The 21,193-nt window shown below is 44.5% G+C and overlaps 2 protein-coding genes across 4 annotated transcripts; one reads left to right on the forward strand and one right to left on the reverse strand.

The window, feature by feature from the left end:
* Positions 1 to 2,084: 2,084 nt before the first annotated feature.
* LOC120888541 (uncharacterized) lies at positions 2,085 to 11,056 on the reverse strand. Its single transcript, XM_078015961.1, has 3 exons — positions 11,027 to 11,056; positions 8,804 to 9,468; positions 2,085 to 3,236 (listed from the first exon to the last, which is right to left on the reverse strand). Exons 1-3 carry the CDS (start codon positions 11,054 to 11,056, stop codon positions 3,221 to 3,223), a joined length of 711 nt encoding a protein of 236 aa, XP_077872087.1. The 3' UTR covers positions 2,085 to 3,220.
* Champ1 (chromosome alignment maintaining phosphoprotein 1) lies at positions 8,897 to 18,222 on the forward strand. 3 transcript variants are annotated; one of them, XM_040281770.2, is made up of 4 exons: positions 8,963 to 9,019; positions 11,787 to 11,892; positions 12,399 to 12,482; positions 14,548 to 18,222. In XM_040281770.2, exon 4 carries the CDS (start codon positions 14,599 to 14,601, stop codon positions 17,038 to 17,040), a length of 2,442 nt encoding a protein of 813 aa, XP_040137704.2. In that variant the 5' UTR covers positions 8,963 to 9,019; positions 11,787 to 11,892; positions 12,399 to 12,482; positions 14,548 to 14,598; the 3' UTR covers positions 17,041 to 18,222. The 3 variants fall into 3 exon arrangements, with proteins under 3 accessions (XP_005342404.2, XP_005342405.2, XP_040137704.2); XM_005342348.5 differs by lacking the exon at positions 11,787 to 11,892 and having other exon boundaries at positions 8,923 to 9,019; XM_005342347.5 differs by lacking the exons at positions 11,787 to 11,892; positions 12,399 to 12,482 and having other exon boundaries at positions 8,897 to 9,019.
* The last annotated feature ends 2,971 nt before the right edge of the window (positions 18,223 to 21,193 follow it).

The following is a 21,193-nucleotide window of genomic DNA, read 5'->3' on the forward strand; positions in this document are numbered from 1 at the left end:
TAGAACACTTGGAGTAACTTCCGGGGGCCCCACACCCAGCCCAGCACTAGGTCATGGTGAGCAGTGTGTCTTAACAGAGGAGAGCTTGTTTGCAGGTCATTCAGGTCACGTGTGGGGCCCCTGGTGGCCAGGAGGGTGCTGGGCAGGGAGCCTGCTCCTGGGGCTCTGGGCTGTGAGGGAAAGAGGATTTGTCTCCTCCCTGTTGCTCCAATGTGGTGGAAAGCTGGCTGGCCTGTTCCAGAGAGGAGCGCCTCAGCCTTGGTATCCTCAGCCGTAGTCGTGTGCTATGGCCGTGTACCCTTGTGCCCTGACATGGTTGCTTTTCATGTCCTCAGTCCTGCCTGCTAGTGGAATTAAATCAGATCAAAACACAAGGGTAGTTGTCTCACACAGCAAAATTCATTTGCAGCAATCAAGGAGACCACAGAGAATCACTACCAAAGCCATGACTTCCAAAGGTCAGGCAAGCTTGCAGGAGGCTGCATCTCATCACAGTGGGAGATCCTGCCCTCCTCCCTTGTGATAGAAATGAGGCTGTAGTTCTTCCCTGGGAGGACATTTGGTGTTACAATGAAGTGAGTTGGTGTCTGCCACAGCACGTACTCCTTAGGGTAGCTAGTGGAACATTATTTTTGAAAAACATCTTGGGCTCATGCTGCTGAACATGAGAGGCTACATTCAGCTTTCCCAGGCTGCTGCTCTGCTAACAACCTCCTGGGTTGCTGCCCTTGGAAGAGTGATTGGCACTTCAGCCAATCACAGGTGGGATGGCAGCTGTACCTGCCAAGAGCTTGCCCTCAAGCAGGAGGGGTACAGAGGACTCAGGCTATGGCGGGAGCAACAGCAAAAAGAACCAAGGGCTGGTCCCGAGAAGAGGGAGCCTGCAGACCCCTGTGCAGACACGCTGGAATGGGCACCACAGGGGGGGAGTCATCCCTGGAACCCGACCTGAGAAGAGAAGTGGATCTGGTTTCTTCAGCAGCCATGGAGGGGGAGGGGGAGGGGGAAGGGGGGAGCAGTCTTCCTGGAAATGGAATAAAATGTTCATCGTTTATCTTTCCTAGTAGTAATTTGGTCAGATTGGAAAGGAGAAAAACTTGAATGAGATGGGAGGACATTGGTATTGTCTCCGCGAATTCAGAAGCTCTTTGATATGCTGTCAGTACCCACTTTGGCGGGCACAATGGGCACACCTGTAACCAGCAACTGGGGAGGCTGAGGCAGGAGGGTTGCAAGTTCAAGGCCAGCCTCAGCAATTTAGTGCAGCCCTAAGCAACTTAGCAAGATCCTGCCTCCAAACATTAAAAAAAAAGGGGTGGTGGTGGTGGTGGGGCTGGGCATGTAGCTTAGACATCTCTAGTTCCAAAATAATAATAATGACAACACTACCACCCACTTTGGGTTTTCACATCCATAAGCCTATTAGCCTGTTGGGTTCTGCCTTCCTGGCTTTCCCTGTCCTCTGGGCTGGGCCCACCACAGCCCTCGTGAAGCCTCCACGCTCCTCTCTCCCACGGGGACCTTCGGGCTGTATGATTCCTTAGTTCTAACCACAGTCCCTTGGGCAATTTGGTTACTGCCTGGATGAAAATGGCCCATGTCTTCCAAGGCTGCGTGGCTTGAAAGGAGGTGCCAAGACAGCATATTACTGGGGATAGGACTCTGACAGCATCTAGAGACTGGCTTGAGTCTGAGGCACTTTCATTCTGTGTGATGTACCTCTCTGAAATCACTTTCTACAGTGCTTCTCCCTTTCAGTGAGATTTTTAAATGTCATATATGTTTAGCAGTGTGCTTTGAACAATTTAGTAAACGAAATTTTTTGTTGCTATGGATTTAAAGTCCTAAATTTAGGGTGCTTTTTCTACAGAGAATTTTATATAATCAAATACTGCATTTAAAATGGAGATAGAAAAGACAGTAGAATGAAACAAGACATTATTACTGTATGTATATATGTGATTACATAACTAATATTATTCTGCAACATGTACACTAAGAAAAATGAGAAATTATATCCCATCTATGTATGATATATTAAAGTGCATAACTACAAAGAAAAATGGGTTTCAGTTCCCTGAATATTTTGATTAAATCCATTTCCTTATTTTGAAAGTTTGTATTTGTCAAAAAGTCAATAAATTTTTTGTTTTTCACTAAAAAGCCTGGGGCTGTTGGAGGTGAGTCCGTTTGGGCATAGCCACACACCTGTTATTGACTCCTGGGCCCTGGGAGTCTGTGGGAAGCGGGGGAATAGGGTGGGATAGTGAATGTGTAGACCATCCCTGTGTGAATGAATGTTGCTCCAGCGACTTTCCAAGAGCAGGAACAGCCCCTCTGGCATAGCTGCTGACCCAGCTGGATATCAAAGTTTTAGTCAGAGCCTGTTTATAGCCAGGAGTGAGAGTGGCAGCTCCCACCCAAAACAGCCTGTGGCCTCTTGAGGCAAACATCCCTCAGGGTCAAATCGGAGGATGTCACCAGGGCCACAAACAGTGTGAAAGGCCAGGGAATTCAGGACTGTAGGGAAATAACAAATTCCTCACAATGCTGAACATAAAGGGTAAAAGTGCAAACAAATGGAACTTGGGACTTGCCCGGCAGGCACTGAAATGACGCATTTGCCTCATAGGCCAGAAATAGCCACAGCACCTCTATGTGAAGGTTGTCCAGCAGTTCAGAAGGAGCAGGGCCTGACTAGGGTGGAGGTGTGTGGGACACTCCACGGGGGCAGTACACCAGTCCCACTGGCCCTTCCTTGCCTGCAACAAAGGCTCTGCCCTTGCCACTCTTCTGTGCTTTGTACCTACCCATGTCAGGCTAAGCAGAGACGAGTCTTGCCAGAAAATGGAGCCATAGGAGAGCTGGTGCTGGGAGCAGTCAACGTCCACACCAAGGACCCTGGCACTTCACTAATTCATGTCAGCAAAACTGAGGGCACATATGCGTTTCAAGGGGAGGAGTACAAAGAAGAAAGAAAAATCACTAGGATCAGTAGTTTGGCACAGAATATGGTCAGTGTGTTGTTTAAACATCCAAGGGGTTCTTGTTGCTTCTTAACCTTCTTAAAGCAGCCTGAAATCAGTGGTGGCCTTGTGAGTGAGATGCAGGTGCCAAAAGTCCCCACCAGACTTCAAGACTTCTGGGGATGGTGGGAGAAACAATGCGCGGCTTTCTTCCCTCCTAATTCTGGCCAAGGACCAAACTGTACTCTTCTTTACTACCTTGAGGACACCCTGGGAAGGGAATACACCTCTTTAGCACAATGAAAACAGTATATTTTAATCCTTCCACGGGATACACCATCTCCCTGGGAAACAATTCCACACTGAGGCCTTTGCAGGACTGATGTAGGCCCCTGGCACTGCTGGTGGCCCTGCTGTCACTCCCCATAGCCCTTGAGCTCACTAGAGAGGCTGCATTATCCCAGAGCCTGAAGCTTTTTCTACCACAGCAGGTCCTTAAAAATGCCTAACAAGAGAATAGACTGAGGCTTGTTCTACTCCAGATGACACCTCTGGTCAGAGCAAGGAGAGGGTCAACTATTTTCCCTCTGGCTATGGTTCTACCATGGTTCTGAACTGTGGCTATCTGCAGGAGCACTTAAGGGCATCTACAAACTATGCAGAATTGTGCTTGGCCCCCAGAGATTTCAGTGGCTCGGCTGTGTGGAGCTAGGAATCAGTTTTAAAAATGCTCCAGTGATCCAAGGTGCAGCCAAGGTTCAGAACTATGAATGTGGCTGGGTGTAGGGATACACACTTGTCATCCCAACAACTGAGGCAAGAGGTTCACAAGTTCAAGGCCAGCCTCAGAAATTTATCAAGACCTTGTCTCAAAATAATAAGAAAAAGGATTGAGGATGTAGCTATGCGGTAAAGCTCCCCTGAGTTCAATCCCCAGTACCTAAAAAGAGAAAATGAAAAAACAAAAACACCACTGTGTGCCTCTCTCTCCATGAGGAAATGCTGGGTTTCATCTCTGAGAAAGCTGTAAATTCCAGAAATTACATGCTGGTCTGTGTATTCAGCTGGTGCTTACTGATTCCCTGCAGTGTCCATGACACAAGACAGTTGCTCAAAGCCAAAAGAAAGAATTAAGTTCTCAGTAAAGGCAAATACATAGGTAATTACAGAAGTTGGCACTACTGTAGCAATAGTTTTGTGAGGCTTGTGCATTTCACAGAATGGTTAGTTGTATGCTTTGGGGCACATGATGTATAAATAGGTAACTTCCCCACACAGTGGCTGAAAGGAAGGATGGAAGGCTGAAAAAGAAAAGGAAGGCTGGTTCACATCCAAGTTCGAGTGTTCCAGCTGTAGGGTGTTCAATGCAATTCCCTTGGCAACCACAAAGAAAAGGGCTACAGAATATACACAAAAGGACACAAGAAAGAAATTTAATGTTTCATTATAAAAAATCAACTAAAAATCAAAGATAGTGCTGCAGGAAATGAGGGACAAGAAAACTTTATAGAAATCAAAAAGCAAAATGACAGGAGTCCCTCCATGTTGGTGATTCCATGTAAGGTGAATAAGCATTCTAATGAAAATACAGAGCTGGGGTGGGGCTCAGTGGTAGAGTGCTTGGTCACCTGTATGAGGCACTGGGTTCTATCCGCAGGGTCATATTTTATAATGAAAATACAGAAATCAGCAGGCTGGATTTTTAAAAAGATCCAATTATATGCTGTCCAGAAGAGATTCATTTTCAATCCAAAGACACAAATAGACTGAAATCAATGAAAAAAGAGAGTCCACTCAAATAGGAAACACAGATGAGCAGGGTGGCTATACTAATATCAGATAAAACAGACTTTAAATCTAAAAGGTTACAGGAGACCAAGAAGGACTTTATATAGTACGTGTCAACACACTAAGGCTATATGACAAGCACAGATCTAAGGATAAGTGTGTAAATCACACCTAATGACAGACCATCAACAGACATGTAGAAAAGATGACAGAAAGAAGGTCAACCCCCCTATAATGTGTAGATAAAGCAGACAGAAGTGAGGAAATGGCAGCACATGAGCAGCACAGCAGATGGACTGAGCTCAGTGAACGTCTGTTGGGGACACCAGGAACTAAGGCTTGACGCTCTGTATCTCTGCTTGGGAAGGGAGAGGCAGCTCTGAGAAGAGTGTCAGGCTATCTGGAAGGAGCAAAAGAAAGGATCTGGGTTTATGGGCTTGTAGCGTTGCTGGGATTAGGAACACTGCTGGTGTGCTCTGGCCTGTGCAGGCAATTTAGCCAAGTTTACTCTTGCCCTGTGGTGAGTCACGTTAACAAAACACCCTGGCTCCGATGATGAGCCTGGTGCTCCTTGAGGGTGGAGAGATGACACGCATCTAGCATCTGACAAAGTGAGCTACAGTGGGACATGGACTAGCTGTCAGGCCATGAACCAAGGCCCAGAGGTGCATCTGCCGTCTCTGCCCATGGCAGTCCCTGAGCATCGCAGATCACAAGAGCAACAATGCGTATGTTTTTCCCAGGTGCATGTGGGACTTTCTCTAGGATGGATCATGTGTCAGGCCAGAATTAAAGTGTCAGTAAACATAAAAAACAAATATCATGCAATGTATTATCTCAGATCAGGTAGGACGGAGTTAGAAAAATCTAAAAGTAAAAAATAAACAAAAAAAAAAAACCACCATGAAGTAAAACTAGAAAATTTATAAATTTGAGGGAATTAACTCACTCTGAAAATAACAATGGATCAAAGACAAGTCACAAGACAAATTAGAAAGTACTTACAGATGAATGAAAATTAAAACATAACAAGCAAAATTTATGCAATGCTGTAAAAGAAGCGATAAAGGGGAAATTTATAACTATAAATATTAAAAAGCAAGAAAATCTCAATCTACAATCTAACTTTACAACTAAGGAACTTGAAAAAGGACAAACTAAACTAAAAGCTAACAGAAAGAAAGAAATAATAGATTAAAGCTGAAAAAAATGAAATAGAAAAGCAACAGGAAAAAATCAATGAAACAAAAATGATTCTTTGAAAATATCAATAAAATTGAAAAATCTTTATTTAGGAGGACTAAAAGAAAAAATTAGAGTAGATTAAAATTCCTAAATCTCAAATCAAAGTGGGAATATTTCACTCATTTCTTACAAAATAAAAAGAATTTTAAGAGAGTACTATGAACAATTGTATACCACCAAATTGGACAACATATTTGAAATGGACAAATTCCTAGAAACACAAAACCTAGCAACACCAAATCACAAAGATATAGAAAATCTGAATAAATCTATAATCAGTAAGCAGATTGAATCAAATTCTGTAAACAAAGCAAAGTCCTGGACCTTTACATCTTCACTGGTGATTCTACGAAACATTAAAGAAAAGCTGAAAAGGAAGATCATGTTGTTCTCAATTTCAAAACAAACTGAAGACGAGAAATACATCCTAACTCATTTTATGAGGCCAGCCTTATTCTGATACCAAAGCCAGAAATCACAACACAAGAAAATTATAGACCAATATCCAACATCATCAGGAATGAGTACTGATGCAGAAATTCTCAACAAAATACTAGCAAATCCAATTCAGCAACACATTAAAAGAATTATGCACCATGACAAAGCAGTATTTATTCCTGGAATGCAAGGATGGTTTATACAAAAACTGATCAATGTAATACATGACATCAGCAGACCAAAGGAAATAAAACAGTAGATCATCTCAATCAATGCAGAAAATCCCATAATAAAACACCCTTTTATGATGAACACATTCAACAATCAATAGAAGGAAACTACCTCAACACAATAAAAAAACAGGTATGAAAAGCCACAGTGAGTATCATACTCATGGTGAAAGACTGAAAACTTTCCTCTAAGAAACCATGCAAGCATTCCCACCGTCACAATTCTATTAAAGTAGTAGTGAAAACTCTAGCCTGAGCAATTAGGCAAGAAAAATAAAAAGAAGTAAAATTATCTTTGCTTATATAGATTTTATATGATTTTTTTTTCAGAACAAGGGCTTGCTATGTTGCCTAGGCTGGTCTCAAACCCATGATCCTTCTGCTTCAACAGCCCAAGTAGCTGGGGTTACAGGGATGCCCAAGTCCAGGCTATACTATATGATTTTATATATAGATAACCCCCAAATTATCATAAAACCCTGTTAGAACCAACAAATTCATTTAGCAAAGTATAGGGAGACAAAGTTACATAAAAACTGGTTGCATTTCTTAATGAGAAATCTGAAAAGCAAATTACAACACTTTAATTCCATAACTACAACATAAAAGTATGTAGAAAGTAAGTTAACCAAAGATGTGAAGGACTTAAACATTGAAAACTACATAGCAATTGAAAACATCACTGAGAGAAATTAAAGATGACATAAATAAAGAGAAACACATCTCATGTACATGAATTGGAAGACAATTTTTCTTTTTTCACTATCCAGGACTGATCCAAGGAGTACTTTACCACTGAACTATACCTCCAGCGCTTCTTCTTTTTTAATATTTACTTTTTAGTTGTAGTTGGACACAATACCTTTGTTTTATTTATTTTTTTAATATTTTTTTTAGCTAAAAGTGAACACAATATCTTTACTTTACTCTTACTTGGTGCTGAGGCTTGAACCCAGTACCGCACACATGCTAGGCAAGCGCTCGACCTCTGAGCCATACCCCCAGCCCTTATTAACTTATTTTTATGTGGTGCTTAGGATCCAACCTAGGGCCTTGCACGTGCTAGGTGAGTGCTCTACCACTGAGCCACAACTCCAGCCCTCTAGCCCTTCTTATTTTGAGACAGGATCTCACTAAATTGCCAAGACTGATTTCAAACTTGCAATCCTCCTGCCTCAGCCTCCATGTAGTTGGGATTACAGGTGTGCACTACCCATTGGGCTGGAAAACGATACTGTAAAGCTGTCAATCATATATAAAGGAACCAAGAAAGTCAATACGTTTTCCTAAGAAGAAAATTTGTCCTAAAAACCAAGGCATCTCAAGGGAACTCAAATAGTCAAACAATCTTAAAAAAGATCAGAGCTTGAGGACACACTCATTCTGATTTCAAAAGGTATTATCAAAAAAAAAAAAAGGTAATAAACCGTACAGTATTGGCATATAGACAGACATACCAATGGAACACATAGCTCCCCACTCTCAGAAAACCCTTGCATATATGATCAAATAATTTTTCACAAGGGTGCCAAGTCCACTTAAGAGGAGAAAGGATAGCCCTTTCAATAAATGGTGCTGAGAAAACTGGATGTCCAAAATAGACTGAAGCTCGACCCTTATCTAATGTCACATACAAAAGCTGATTCAAAGCATATCAAGACCTGAACGCAATACCTGAAGTATTGGAAGAAAACAGCATAAATGTTTAGGACACTGGATTTGACAATGAGTTTTTGGATATGATACCAAAGGCACAGGCAAGTAAAGGGAAAGCAAAGCAACAGAACTTCATAAGAATTAACTTGTTTAGAGGATGTTATTTCCTAGGTTTTATTGTAAATTTGTATCCTAAAACAGTGTTTATTTTACTTTTATACACTGCATTTTTGTGTTTACATTGTTTTATGAATTCACAGTATATTAAACTGTGACATTTAAAACTTTTTGAAAGCATTTAAAGTAAAAATACAGGCTTGGGATTGTGGCTCAGTGGCAGACCGCTTAGCGGCCTAGCATGATTGAGGAACTGGATTTGATTCTCAGCACCAAGTATCAATAAATAAAAAAACATATTAATGCTATGAAGCCCTGCGCCTTTAAAAATAAACCCGCGCAAACCGCAATAACCACAGAGACCCGCGGACGCCGGAAGCCAGGAGACACCGGGAGAAATCGAGGGACGCCGGAACTCGCCTGCGCAGCGGAACCTTCTGACGCTCGCCGCGGCACTGGGAGGACGGAGGCGGGAGGCGCACTGCACTTCCGGGGCGGGCACGCGGCACTTCCGGTCCCCGCGTCCAGCCGCCATTAGGGATCCCGCGCAGCAGGCCTCTCCGCGCCACCGCGCCGAGGGTGAGAGCGGGTGCCGAGGAGCTGGCGGGCCGGGTCGCTGTGTGGGCCGCGCGCCTTCCCCGCTGTGGTGCGGTCAGCGGCGGCCGCGCGAGGCTGCGGCCGGGGACGCGTGGAGCGGGGGCGAGCGGGGGCGGGGTGGGGGACCTGGAGGAAAACGCAGTCCCGACGCGAGCTTGGGGTTCCGCCCGGCGGCGGGCGCGGGAGCCCGCGGGCGGTGACGTTTCCGAGGGACGCTGGCGGGTGCCCGTGAGCCCGTGTTTGGGTCGCTGTCCAGGCGACTCTCGTTGGAAAAGCCCCGCGCTGATTAATGCGGCTGCAGTGTAGAAACGGGGGCGTAGGAGAGGTTTGTGGGAAGCCTTTGTGTCTCTGCCAACGTTGTGTAAAGCATGGAACTGCTCGGAAATAACTTGGTTAACTAAAAGAACCGGCCGGCGGCGAAGAGAACCCGACTAGACGTACACGAGCTCTGCGTAATTGGGTTTTCATGTGAAAAGCTACATATCAGAATGCATTTAAAAGACATCCGTCGTGTGAGACCTCAAGGAAATAAATGCTGTAGAGTGTGGCGTGGCACTGCGTGCTGGTGGGTGGGCAGAGCATCAGAGATGCAGTCCGTAATGGTGAAAAGTAGGCAGAGAGAAATTTCTGTTTATCTTGACAATTTGTAGTTAGTATTAGAAGCTCAGAAACTTAGGGGAATTTTTCTTATCTTTTTTCTTTCTGGAATCTTAAAGCTGGACTTTAAGATTCTGGACTTCTCTGGAATGCCCCTGTGGATGGTGCAGCCAGAGTGGGAAAGAGAGAGCGTTGTGTTATGACAGAGACCTGGACTCTAGAATCCATGGTCTTCTGACCTAATGTTGTAATCTTTGAGAAGCTGCTTCTCTCCCTCAGCATCAGTTTTCTCAGTTGTAAAACAGAGAGATTGGACTCAAAACTCTGTTCCTGTACCTTGCTAGCTTCTGATTATGGCCCTACTGTCAAAGCATCTTGTTTCAGTTCATGGTGGAGTAGTTTGTAAAACTGTGGAGCTAAAATCTGTTCTGCTGGCTTCCATTGTTGCTTCTAGAACAGCTTCTGTGTTATCCATAGTTTTTCTGCGTGTGAAGTTAAGTGACTTGTTTTCCAGTGCCACCTGCCATTGCATTGTTGTTTTGCATGTTCACTAGTTTGCTAGGGACTGTTGGAGTGCCGTCTCTCCTGCCCAGAGCTAGAGACTTTGTATGTGGAGTGTGGGATGCTCTGCCCAGTACAGAATATGGGACATGGCTCTCTGTAGTGCTGTACTTATGCAATTGGTGTGTGAATTCTAAATGTTTGTTAAGGTTCATTTTGTTAGTTTTGGTCCATTGTACTGGCTTCTCAAGGCCTTACTGAATTTCAGTGTGTTCATTGGATCATGATGCACTCGAGAGAGTCTGGAGAAACAGAAGTCTGTTTTGTCTTGGTCAGCTGCTGGTCATAATCTTGGGCAAGCCATTTAATGTAGATTTGAGTTTCCTCGTCTCCTAAGTTGGAATTTTAAAGTCGATGCTCCCTGAAATGGGTGCTCAGGTTACTTCTGGTTTTAAAGTCCTTGAGTCTAATATTGGGTCTTCAACCTTCTTAAGAGAATGTTGGATTGAGCAGATGTTTTCTGAGCACACAGTGTTTAAAGGGTGTACGAGGGTTTCGGAGGTAAGTGGATAGTCCTATGTGCTGAAAACCATGACCTGGTGTGGAATCAGGCTGACTTGTACCATGGAAGTATGCATATAGCTGGATGTAAGGATGGTTGGGGAACGGGAAATTGGCCATTGTCTAAAAAGGTAACCAGTTTGAGGGATGAAAGGATTTGCCTGATGGGTAGGAAATGTCTGTGGAAAGACCCAGAAGCTTCAGAAGAGTCAAGGAGTTATATGTGGTCAGTACTTTTGAAAAAGCAGTCTGGTCGGGAGCTTTCGGTGCTGTGTTGAGATTTTGTACTGCAGGTGTTTGGCAGATAGGGATTGTAAGCAGGCAAGTTACATTGGGCTTGTAGGGTTTGGAGTTGTCCATGGTAGCAAGCAGAGTGATGAATGGGGGAGCATGGTCAGGTGTCAAAATTAAGAGTGTTGAGCCAAGGGGAGACAGGAAGGAGTAAGTGGAAGTGCTGGAGTTTATCAGGATATATAGGCAGTGGTTTTCTGTTCATGGTGAGTGTACTCTATTCTGTTCTTGTCAGCAAATTCAGCAGATGAGGAAACTTTCTCATTGAAATGCTCACAGGGAGAGAATAGGCCAGAGCAGTCACTGGGTATGTCATCCCTTCCTCCTCTCCGTCAGAACACCCCCATCTTTCCTCCTGCCAGTCCTCTTTCTTTTTTCCTGTGGGTCCTGTTGATTGTATTGTTTCTTCCACGGCTGCATGTCAACAACATTGATGATCAGCAGAACATCAGTTCCTTACGCGCTGCACCAGGAGGTGTGTGAGTGCCTGACAGAGAAGTAAGAGTACGGGTCACTGTACCCAAGACTGTGTAAGCTAAAGTCAGGTAGTGAATTTGAGAGGGGTCTGGTTATAATTATATGGGTATAATTACATAGTTGATGGTAGTGCACAGTGAGAAAAGAACAGTGGGTATCTACTGCAGGCTTTGGTGCTTTGTCTAGGCTTACTGGGTGGGATCCCTCACTGTTGAAGGAGTCCCCATGGCAAGAGGGACATAGAACCAAGAGTGGTCCAAATGATCACGGAGTTGTAATTTTGATTACCTTTCCTTTGTTTTGTCGTCCCCCCCACCCCCAGATTCAGCTTCTCATCTTTGCCCCACTGAGGCTGTTTTCTGTGTGTTAGAAAGCCATGTAGACCACCTCTCCTTTGAAGGCCACTTAGGTGTCCCTGGAGATAGCTGGTAGGTGGCAGGGAAGAGTCTGTTATACTGTTTCTTCTCCACCCTAAAAACATTTTCAGGATTTATAAAGCGCTATTTCTTTTTTTTTTTCCATTTTTTTTATTAATTGTTCAAAACATTACAGAGCTCATGATATATCATCTTTCATACATTTGACTCAATTGGGTTTTGAACTCCCCAAATACATAATGCAGACTCACTTCTGTTACATACTCACATTTTTACATAATGGCATATTAGTGACTGTTGTATTCTGCTACCTTTCCTATCCCCTACTATCCCCCCTCCCCTCCCCTCCCATCTTCCCTCTCTACCTCCTCTGCTGTTGTTCAATTCTCTCCCCTTTTTTCCCCCTCCCCCTTGCCCCTCATAACCTCTTATAATTTTGTGTATCACTGAAGGTCTCCTACCATTTCCATATGTTTATAAAGCGCTATTTCACTAGCATTTCTTTGCATGTGCTGTTTGTTTGTTTGTTTTAATACTTATCATTTTTTAATGTTTAGGAGAATATTTTATAATTAAAAATTTTTGAAAAGTGCTGGAGTTATCGAGGAAAAATTCCACACCTGTCTCACTACTGCATGAAGGTATGCTGAATATGCATGCATGTCTCTGTAGAATTGGGGTATGAAGAATGAATTATTTCACATTCTTTGAAGAACTTTTTGAAGAAAGAGGTTATTTGAGTACAGTGATGAGACTTGATGGCAGCAGGCATGAACGGTGGAATTTAGGTGACAGGAAGAGGAAGGGAGACCAGCTGAGCTCTGTGATGCCCATGAGATGTGTGTCATGATGCTGCTTTGCTACCAGCAGCTCTTGGCTGTTCACTGTCGCCACTGCCAGATGGGGTTATTGAGACAAAACTTTATTTTATCTTAATCTGAAGCATGTTTATTCATCATGTTTATAAGTTAATCATTTTAGAGATTTTTCTTCAGAACTTATAACTATTATATTTTTCTACTGGTATAGTCTTGTTGGGCCCAAAAGTAATTTTCTAAAAGATGTAATTGCTGGGCAATGTCTATCTTCTGTTTAGCTTTAGATAAAAAAAAAAAAAAAAAAAACTAAAAAAAGCAAATGAGACACTACTGATAGAGGTAGTTGAAAACAGTAGTCAGCAGTAACATCTTTTAAAACATAATTTATGGACTGGTGGTATAGCTCAGTTGGTAAAGTGCTTTCCTATCATACGCCTGGGTTCAATCCCCAGTGCCACCAGAAACAAAGAGGAGAAAAAAGCAGAACGTATCAGAATCAGGCATGTTATCCAATCTTTCTCATCTGTGTTCTGATGCTGTGACTGAAGTGTCTGACCTGTTCGGCTCTCTGAGGATCAGTCCCATAGAAAGAATATGCCTTCCCCATCATCCTTGGCACAGAACATCCCACATGCTGTCTGCAGTGGCTTGTCGTTTTGGTAAAAAGGTCAAGTGCCATTTGATAGGAAAACTTTAAAAAAAAAAATTTTAGAGACAGGCCCTCCCTGTGTTGCCCTGACTGACTTTGACCTCCTGGGCTCAGGCATCCTCCTACTTCAGTTTCCTGAGTAGCTGGGACGCCAGCACATGGCCACTGTGCCTGGCTGATAATGAGAAAAGATTTTGCAGCCCACTTGCGGCATAAACTAAACAATATACAGTAATTATAGAATCTCTTATGCTCTTATGCTGAGATTGGCATACCAGAACGGAAGTAGCAATGAAGGGAATGTAGAGTTATACATGGAAGTTAGTAAATACTAAATGGTCCTCACATGGAAAAAGAGCTGTGTGATCAGGGTTGTTGAGACAGGTGATTCAGGGTGAAAAAATGGGGCTAGATTCTTGTCTCCTTAAACCATATGGAATTAAGTGACATGTTTCAGGTTGGAGGTGTAGCTCAACTTAGTGGTAGAGCTTGCCTAGCATGCGCAAGGCTCTGGTTTCCATCCCAGGTCCCAGCACTGCAAAATACCCCATATTAAGGTCAAAAAAAAAAAGAACAAGGGGCTGGTATTGTGGCTCAGTGGTAGAGCACTCACCTAGCATGTGCGGGGCACTGGGTTCGATCCTCAGCACCACATAAGATAAAGATAGTGTGTCTCAACTAAAACAAAATATAAAAAAAAAAAAAAATCAAAATTAGGAAAAGTTTATTAAATGGTTAAAAAATTAAGAAATGAGAAAGCATAATTTAAAACTGAGCTTTGCAAGGATAATAGCCTTAAGTTTTAAATTTTTATGCAAACTAGTGTTTTTGGTGAATAAATATTATTCTAAAATTATGAGACAGATTATTTCAGGCCTGCATTTCTCTTCAGATAACAGGTAGTTTGCTGAGGAATGTGACATAGTCTGTCCACTTAGGCCAGTCAGTGCTGCAGGAAAATTGCTTCTTAGAAAAGAAAGCATGTGTGGGTCAGCAATAGAATTATGTTCCTACCACCTGCGCCTGTCTGTCTCCTGTCCTGATAAGGTATGGAAAACCAGTAGAGTACCTAGGACTCAGAAATTAGTTCCATATGCGTCTCTCAAAATATTTGGAGATATATCTAATAAAGCATATGCTATTCTAGACCTAAACTCATGCAGTTATAGAGTGAACTGGGACAGCATTTTATTTAAAACAATGTCTGTAAAAATAATTTATTTTTACTTTGTTGCACAGTGTTGAAAGTTTTTAAAGAACGCAGTTGTATGTGTTGGTGATAGAAAGAAGATGGAAGTTTTCCAGGAACTTCGGAAACCATCTGTACGTTTGGAGTGTGACCACTGCAGTTTCAGAGGCACCGATTATGAAAATGTGCAGATCCACATGGGCACCATCCACCCAGAATTCTGTGATGAAATGGATGCTGGGGGTTTAGGTAAGATGATATTTTACCAGAAAAGCGCAAAGCTCTTTCACTGCCATAAATGCTTCTTCACCAGCAAAATGTACTCCAATGTGTACTATCACATCACATCCAAACATGCAGCCCCAGAAAAATGGAATGATAAACTGAAAAGTCAGTTGAACAAAGAAACAGATCCTTTGAGAATGCCCCCTCTTCCTGAACACCAGAAAACACCCTCTAATTCAGCAGAACTCCTGAAACCTGGGACTTCCCTCTCCATAGAAACACAGAAACTAGGTCCAGTTCTGTCTCCAGAGTCCCCTGAACCTGATCCTCTTGCTCCACTGGAGCTTCAGAAACCCGGCCCTGCAGTTCCTCCTGAGCAGGCAACAACTCCTCCTCTGGAGCCTTCGAAACCTGTTCCTGTTTCTTCTGAGCTTCCAAAATCAGCACCTGTTGTGTCTGAGTTGCAGAAGCCTGTCCCTGTCCCCTCTCCAGAGCCACAGAAACCTGTCCCTATGTCTCCTGAGCCAGTAAAGGCTGCTCTTGCTAACCCTAAGCCTCAGAAGCACTCTCACTTTGCAGACACAGGGGGACCACCTTCAGCCTCATCTCCTGAGTCACCGGTTCTGGCTGCTTCCCCTGAGTCTTGGGGGCTGTCCCCAACTGCATCTCCAGAATCTCGGAAGCCCACCCGCACTGCCTCTCCAGAGCCAAAGAAGCCATCCCCGTCAGAGTCTCCTGAACCTTGGAAGCCATTTCCTGCTGTCTCCCCAGAGCCCCGGAGACCAGCCCCAGCTGTGTCGCCAGGTTCCTGGAAGCCAGGGCCACCTGGATCCCCGAGGCCTTGGAAATCCAGTCCTTCAGCATCTTCAGGACCTTGGAAGCCAACTAAACCTGCTCCATCTGTGTCTCCTGGACCCTGGAAACCAATTCCTCCTATATCACCTGGACCTTGGAAACCAGCTCCATCTGTGTCCCCTGCATCCTGGAAGTCGTCTTCAGTCTCATCTGGCTCCTGGAAAACTCCCCCTACATCTCCAGAGTCGTGGAAGTCTGGACCACCAGAGCTCCGAAAGTCATCCCCTGCCTTGTCACCTGAGCACTGGAAAGCAGTTCCCCCAGTGTCTCCTGAACTTCGCAGACCAGGCCCGCCACTCTCCCCAGAGATTCGTAGCCCAGCAGGCTCTCCAGAGCTCAGGAAACCCTCAGGGTCACCAGACCTTTGGAAGCTTTCTTCTGACCAGCGGAAAACTTCTCCTGCTTCATTTGATTTTTCTGAGTCTCAAAAAAGTTCCCGTGGTGGTTCTCCTGATCTCTGGAAGTCTTCCTTTGTCATGGAACCTCAGAAACCTGCTGTCTTCCCTGAAACCCGGAAGCCAGGTCCTTCTGGGTCATCTGAGTCCCCAAGAATGGCTTCGGATATCTGGAAGCCTGTCCTTTCTATTGATGCTGAGTCTCGAAAGTCTGCACTATTTCCTGAGCCCTCCAGAGCAGCCCCTCCTGCTTCTCCTGAGCCACGGAAACGTGTTCTTTTCCCAGAGTCCCGGAAGCATGCCTTGTTCCCTGAACTGCCCAAGTCTGCTTTGTTCTCAGAGGCTCAGAAAGCAGCAGGGCTTGGTGATGAGCTACAGATAGATGCTGCAGAGGACCAAAAATGTGATCTTTTGGTTCAGGAAGAGCTTCTGGCCACTCCCAAGAAACTCTTGGAAGATGCCCTATTTCCTTCCTCCAAGAAGCTCAAGAAGGATAGCCAGGAGAGCTCAGATGCTGAGCTGAGCAGCAGTGAGTACCTCAGAACAGACCTGGATGCCATAGACATGAAGGGCCAGGAGTCTAGCAGTGATCAAGAGCAGGTGGATGTGGAATCTATTGATTTTGGCAAAGAGAACAAAATGGACATGACAAGTCCAGAGCAATCCAGAAATGTGCTACAGTTCACTGAAGAAAAAGAAGCATTTATCTCAGAAGAGGAGATTGCAAAATACATGAAGCGTGGGAAGGGGAAATATTATTGCAAGATCTGTTGCTGTCGTGCTATGAAGAAAGGTGCTGTTTTGCATCATTTGGTTAATAAGCACAATGTCCACAGTCCTTATAAGTGCACAATTTGTGGAAAGGCCTTTCTTCTGGAATCTCTCCTTAAGAATCATGTAGCAGCTCATGGGCAAAGTTTACTTAAATGTCCACGTTGTAATTTTGAATCCAATTTCCCGAGAGGCTTTAAGAAACACCTAACTCATTGTCAAAGCAGGCATAATGAAGAGGCAAATAAAAAGCTGATGGAAGCTCTTGAGTCCTCCTTGGAGGAGCCACAGATTTGATTTTTGAGCACAGTGTGAACACTTGCTGTACAATGCTGTCTGTGGAGACTGCAGCTTGTTACGTGGCCTGGTTGGGCCAGTAGATGGTAATGTGCAGCGTGTACCGTGTGTGATTGTTTCACTAGTGTTGAAAGGATAAGTACTTTTTTCTGCTGTTATGTGGCTGTCTTGTAAATCAACAAATTTCTACTGTATATTTCAGATAGTTAAAACTTCTCATTTCTTTTAAATATATTTAAATAGTAACACAGAGAAGTAGGCATTCTGTATAGTAAATGAGCAAGTTCTGAACCCCTGTTAAAATATGTCTGCGTGTGTGTAAAACCCAGTTTCAGACAATAGAGGTTATTAGGTACAGGGCTCGGGAGCAATTCAGTGGTAGAGCACTTGCTTAGCATGTGCCAGGCCCTGGGTTCAGTCCCCAGCACCACACGAAAAATTATTAGGTGGAATGTTCAAGAATAGGCATGAAAAGTAAACTTAAGAAAAATTTTGTTTCCCTGATGTATTTTAAAATCCTAAGAGTTATTTTCTATTTGATCATGTAAAATTATTTTATAAATCTTGAACAGTTTTTAGATGATCATAAACTTTTATGTCATGGAAAGCTGAGTCTCAGGGTTGCTGATTTTCTGCTGACAGGGAAAGTCAAGGAAGTCTTTGAAGTAATCTGCAGCCTTCTGCAGGGGCTGTGAGGAAGGCCTGGGGGGCTCTTCTCGTCCTCAGTCAAGTACATCTGAGTCTTCCATCTGCTGTCCTGCCCTCACTTTCCTGTCGGCCCACACTAACAAATTAATGGATGATCTCAGATGAGCTTTTTTCCCCCCTCTTCTCTTCTGGGGTGCTGGTGATGAAACCCAGGACCTCTTGCTAGGCCAGAGCTCTTTCTGCCACTGAGCCACACCCCAGCCCACAGCAGATCCTTAACTGCCAAATGTGTTAGTGTTCTGTACCTCGTACTGCTGGGCCTCACTCCCCCTGTTGGGTTTAAGACCAGAGTAGTGGGTAGGAGTTGAAAGTCTTCCAGATTCATAGTAAGAGCTTTTGTAAATGTTAAAGAAATATATCGGTTTGATTTTCACAGTTATGTTACTGTAAATACCTTGTACCTGTTCAGGATTATTTTATTCTAAGATATTTCGTCAAATGTGTATTAACCAAATTAAAAAGACTTTCATGTCAGCAGTGTCTTCTGTTTTCCTTGCTGTAACTCACGATATCCAGGTCCCTTCCCCCCACCTTCACTTGTTTTCAACATAGCAGTGAGCAGCACTTTCTAAGCCATGTGTTCTGTGGGTCCTGTGACCAGCACGTTAGGAACAGTGGGAGCTCCATGGGGGGAAGCCTCTTCTCTGTGTTGAGCGTATAACAGGCTGTGTGATCCTGGGCTTTCCTGTCTCCCCTGCCCTGTGCAGCCTCGTGAAGCATGTGGTGTTGGAGGCTCCGGAGCACGGCCAGCAATGTGGCACTGGGCTCACTTGGCTAACTGCCCTCAGCCTGAACCCTATTTGGGGAAGCTGCTGTTAGCTCCAGCTCTTCACCTCCTGTCATTTCTTCACAGCTTAACAACTCATGGGCCTGGACTTGGTAGTGTGCCTCCTGTGTGGCAGCATCTTCATCAGTGTGGCCCACTCCGAGCCTTTCCATTCTCATCCTGGTAATGAACTCAGTCCATTGTGTGTTCAGTGACTGGTTATTAATTCTGCTGTACCTGATCTTGGCTATAGCAGATACCGCTCTTGTTTTTAATATTGATGTAGTACATTCTGTGACTTTGTTTTGAATGAAGACCTGGAAGAGTTTATCAAATAGATCTTACTTTTTTAGTTGAATTGCAGCCCCAGACCTCAAAATCCCCAAATTGTACCCTTCCTAATCTGGCGATGACTGTTGAGGTGTAATTGTGATCACATGGTGCATTAGTTGCCTGCTGCTGTCACAATACCTAGGATGTGGCTCAGGCCCACAGGTGCTGACACTGGTGGTTCCCTGACTGTCCCCATGTGGTGGCATGGCCCCTTCTGGAAGCTTGAGGAGAACCCACTCCTGTGCCCTCAGCTGCTGGAGCCCCTGCTTTCCTTGGCTCAGTTCCCTTCCCACCTCTGCGAAGCCAGCAGTCTGCTGCTGGCTTTGACTGCTCTGTTGTTAGCCCTTCTCCAGCGGCTGCCTCCCCTTGCTCTGAAGGGTACTGTGGTCACTTGGACCTGCTCAGGTGGCTTGGGAGCACCTTCCTGCATTGGAATGAGCAGCCTTAACCCTCCTTGTGGTGTCAACTGCTGTGGTCCTAGGTTTTAGGAATGAGGACCTGGATATCTTTGGGGGCTGTTCTGCCTACCACATCTGGGTTTTGAAGATGGGATTCTGACTCCTTGCCTAGCCTTCTCCACGCTAGGTTCCTTGATGACACATCTGTTCCACTGTCTGGATCTAGGTCTTCCACTGCCCAGATGTTACAGTCATCAGGCTTACGTGTGCCTCTGCAGTTAACCCAGCCCCATACCCATGACCACCAGGTAAGATTCCCCAAGTCCAAAGAAGTGACCTCTTAAGGTCCGGTTATTGTCATTGGCAAACTCCATCTAGCAACCTTCCCACCTTGGACACCTGGCTGGCTTGTTTATGTGGGTGTGACTTCTCTGGGAACACAGTGGACAGTCATGTCCAGAGTCACCCCCATGTGGCTTCAAAAGCCTCATCCCCACCTTGGGGTTGTGTGGGTAGGACAGAGTCTGTTAGTTAACTGGTGTGAGTGGTTAATATGACCTCAGTGTAAGACAGACTGATAGTTATAGAACAGCTATGTGCTTATAAAGGCACATGTTACATATAAGAATTAAAAATAAATAAAATTATTTGAACACTAACCAGAAGTTGGGTTACATTTTTTTAACTTCAGAGAAATAGAGGTTAGGGAAGGAAATAAACCAGCAATAAAGTCTATTTAATGAAGAGCCAGTTCAATGTTAAACACCAATCCTGCAAAGACGGCTGTGGCTTCAACATAACAAAGCAGAAACTGAAAGAGGAAAAGTGAATGTTAAAAGAAGGGCCTAGGGCAGGGTTATAGCTCAGTGTAGAGTGGTGCCTGGCATGGGCAACCCCCTGACCCTAACCCAGACACTAGGAATAGCCAGACCATACCAGCAGACTGGGAGATTCCAGTCTGAATTTCCTACTTTTTTCAATCAATAGGTGATAAGCTGAAGAAAGAGGACTTGGGAAACATTAAATGCTGGGATGCTGCTAGTTTGAACCCAATTCCTTTATGTCTGGAAATTTATTTGAAATAATTTGAGAAATCTTGATTTGACACTTGATCTTAAGGAATTATTCTTGATTATTTTCAATTGGTAACATGGCTATATTAAGCAGTTCTTTTAATTATGTGACTAAAATTTATAGAGGAAAACAGATGATGCTGGGATTTGATGGGTGTATCTGTTCACAGTGGGGAGGGTCATCTGGCAAATTCCAGGGGCCACTGGGTGATGGCTGTATGGTCAGTCATCAGGCTGTATTGTCTAGAATCCTTGGGAGACCAGGGCCAGCATGCAGCCTGTAGCTCCTATGGACCCCATAGTGAGGGTTGTTTGGTGAGAATGCTACCCAGAATCATGGAGGTAGTTCGGTGAGCATGCTGCTTGTAGTTGCCATAGGCTACTGAAGTGAGGGCTGTTATGGGCAGAACACCAGACTACGTTTCCCCAAATCCCTGGGATTGTTGAGTGAATGTACAACTTGGGGCTCCCAGAGGCCTCCACGGTGAATTATCTAGAATCCCCTAAGTGGTGGTGGTGGGGTGCATCCTGCAACTCCCAGAGGCCTCTGGGGGGGTTACTTCTGCATGCAGGCACTCTTTCCCTTAATGATGACCACTTCCTTTCTTAAAACCCATGCTCCTAAGTGGGGCCAGTCCCTGGCTAAGATTACACTTCCCAGAGGCCTCTGCAGTGCCCTGTTTTCTAGCCTTCTACCCTGGGGTTCATGAGTGAAGTGTCCCGAGGACTCCACATCTGCGCCTCTGCCTGGAAGGCATCTCCCCTAGGGTGGGGCTTCTCCCCTCCCAGCAGGGTGTTCCAATCCCAGGGGCTGGCTCCACTCCCAGGGGTGTCTCCTTTTCCAGCAAAGTGTCTCTCTTTGCTGGGGGGGCATC

This window comes from Ictidomys tridecemlineatus, chromosome 6 (genome assembly GCF_052094955.1).
Source record: "Ictidomys tridecemlineatus isolate mIctTri1 chromosome 6, mIctTri1.hap1, whole genome shotgun sequence".
NCBI lineage: Eukaryota > Metazoa > Chordata > Mammalia > Rodentia > Sciuridae > Ictidomys > Ictidomys tridecemlineatus.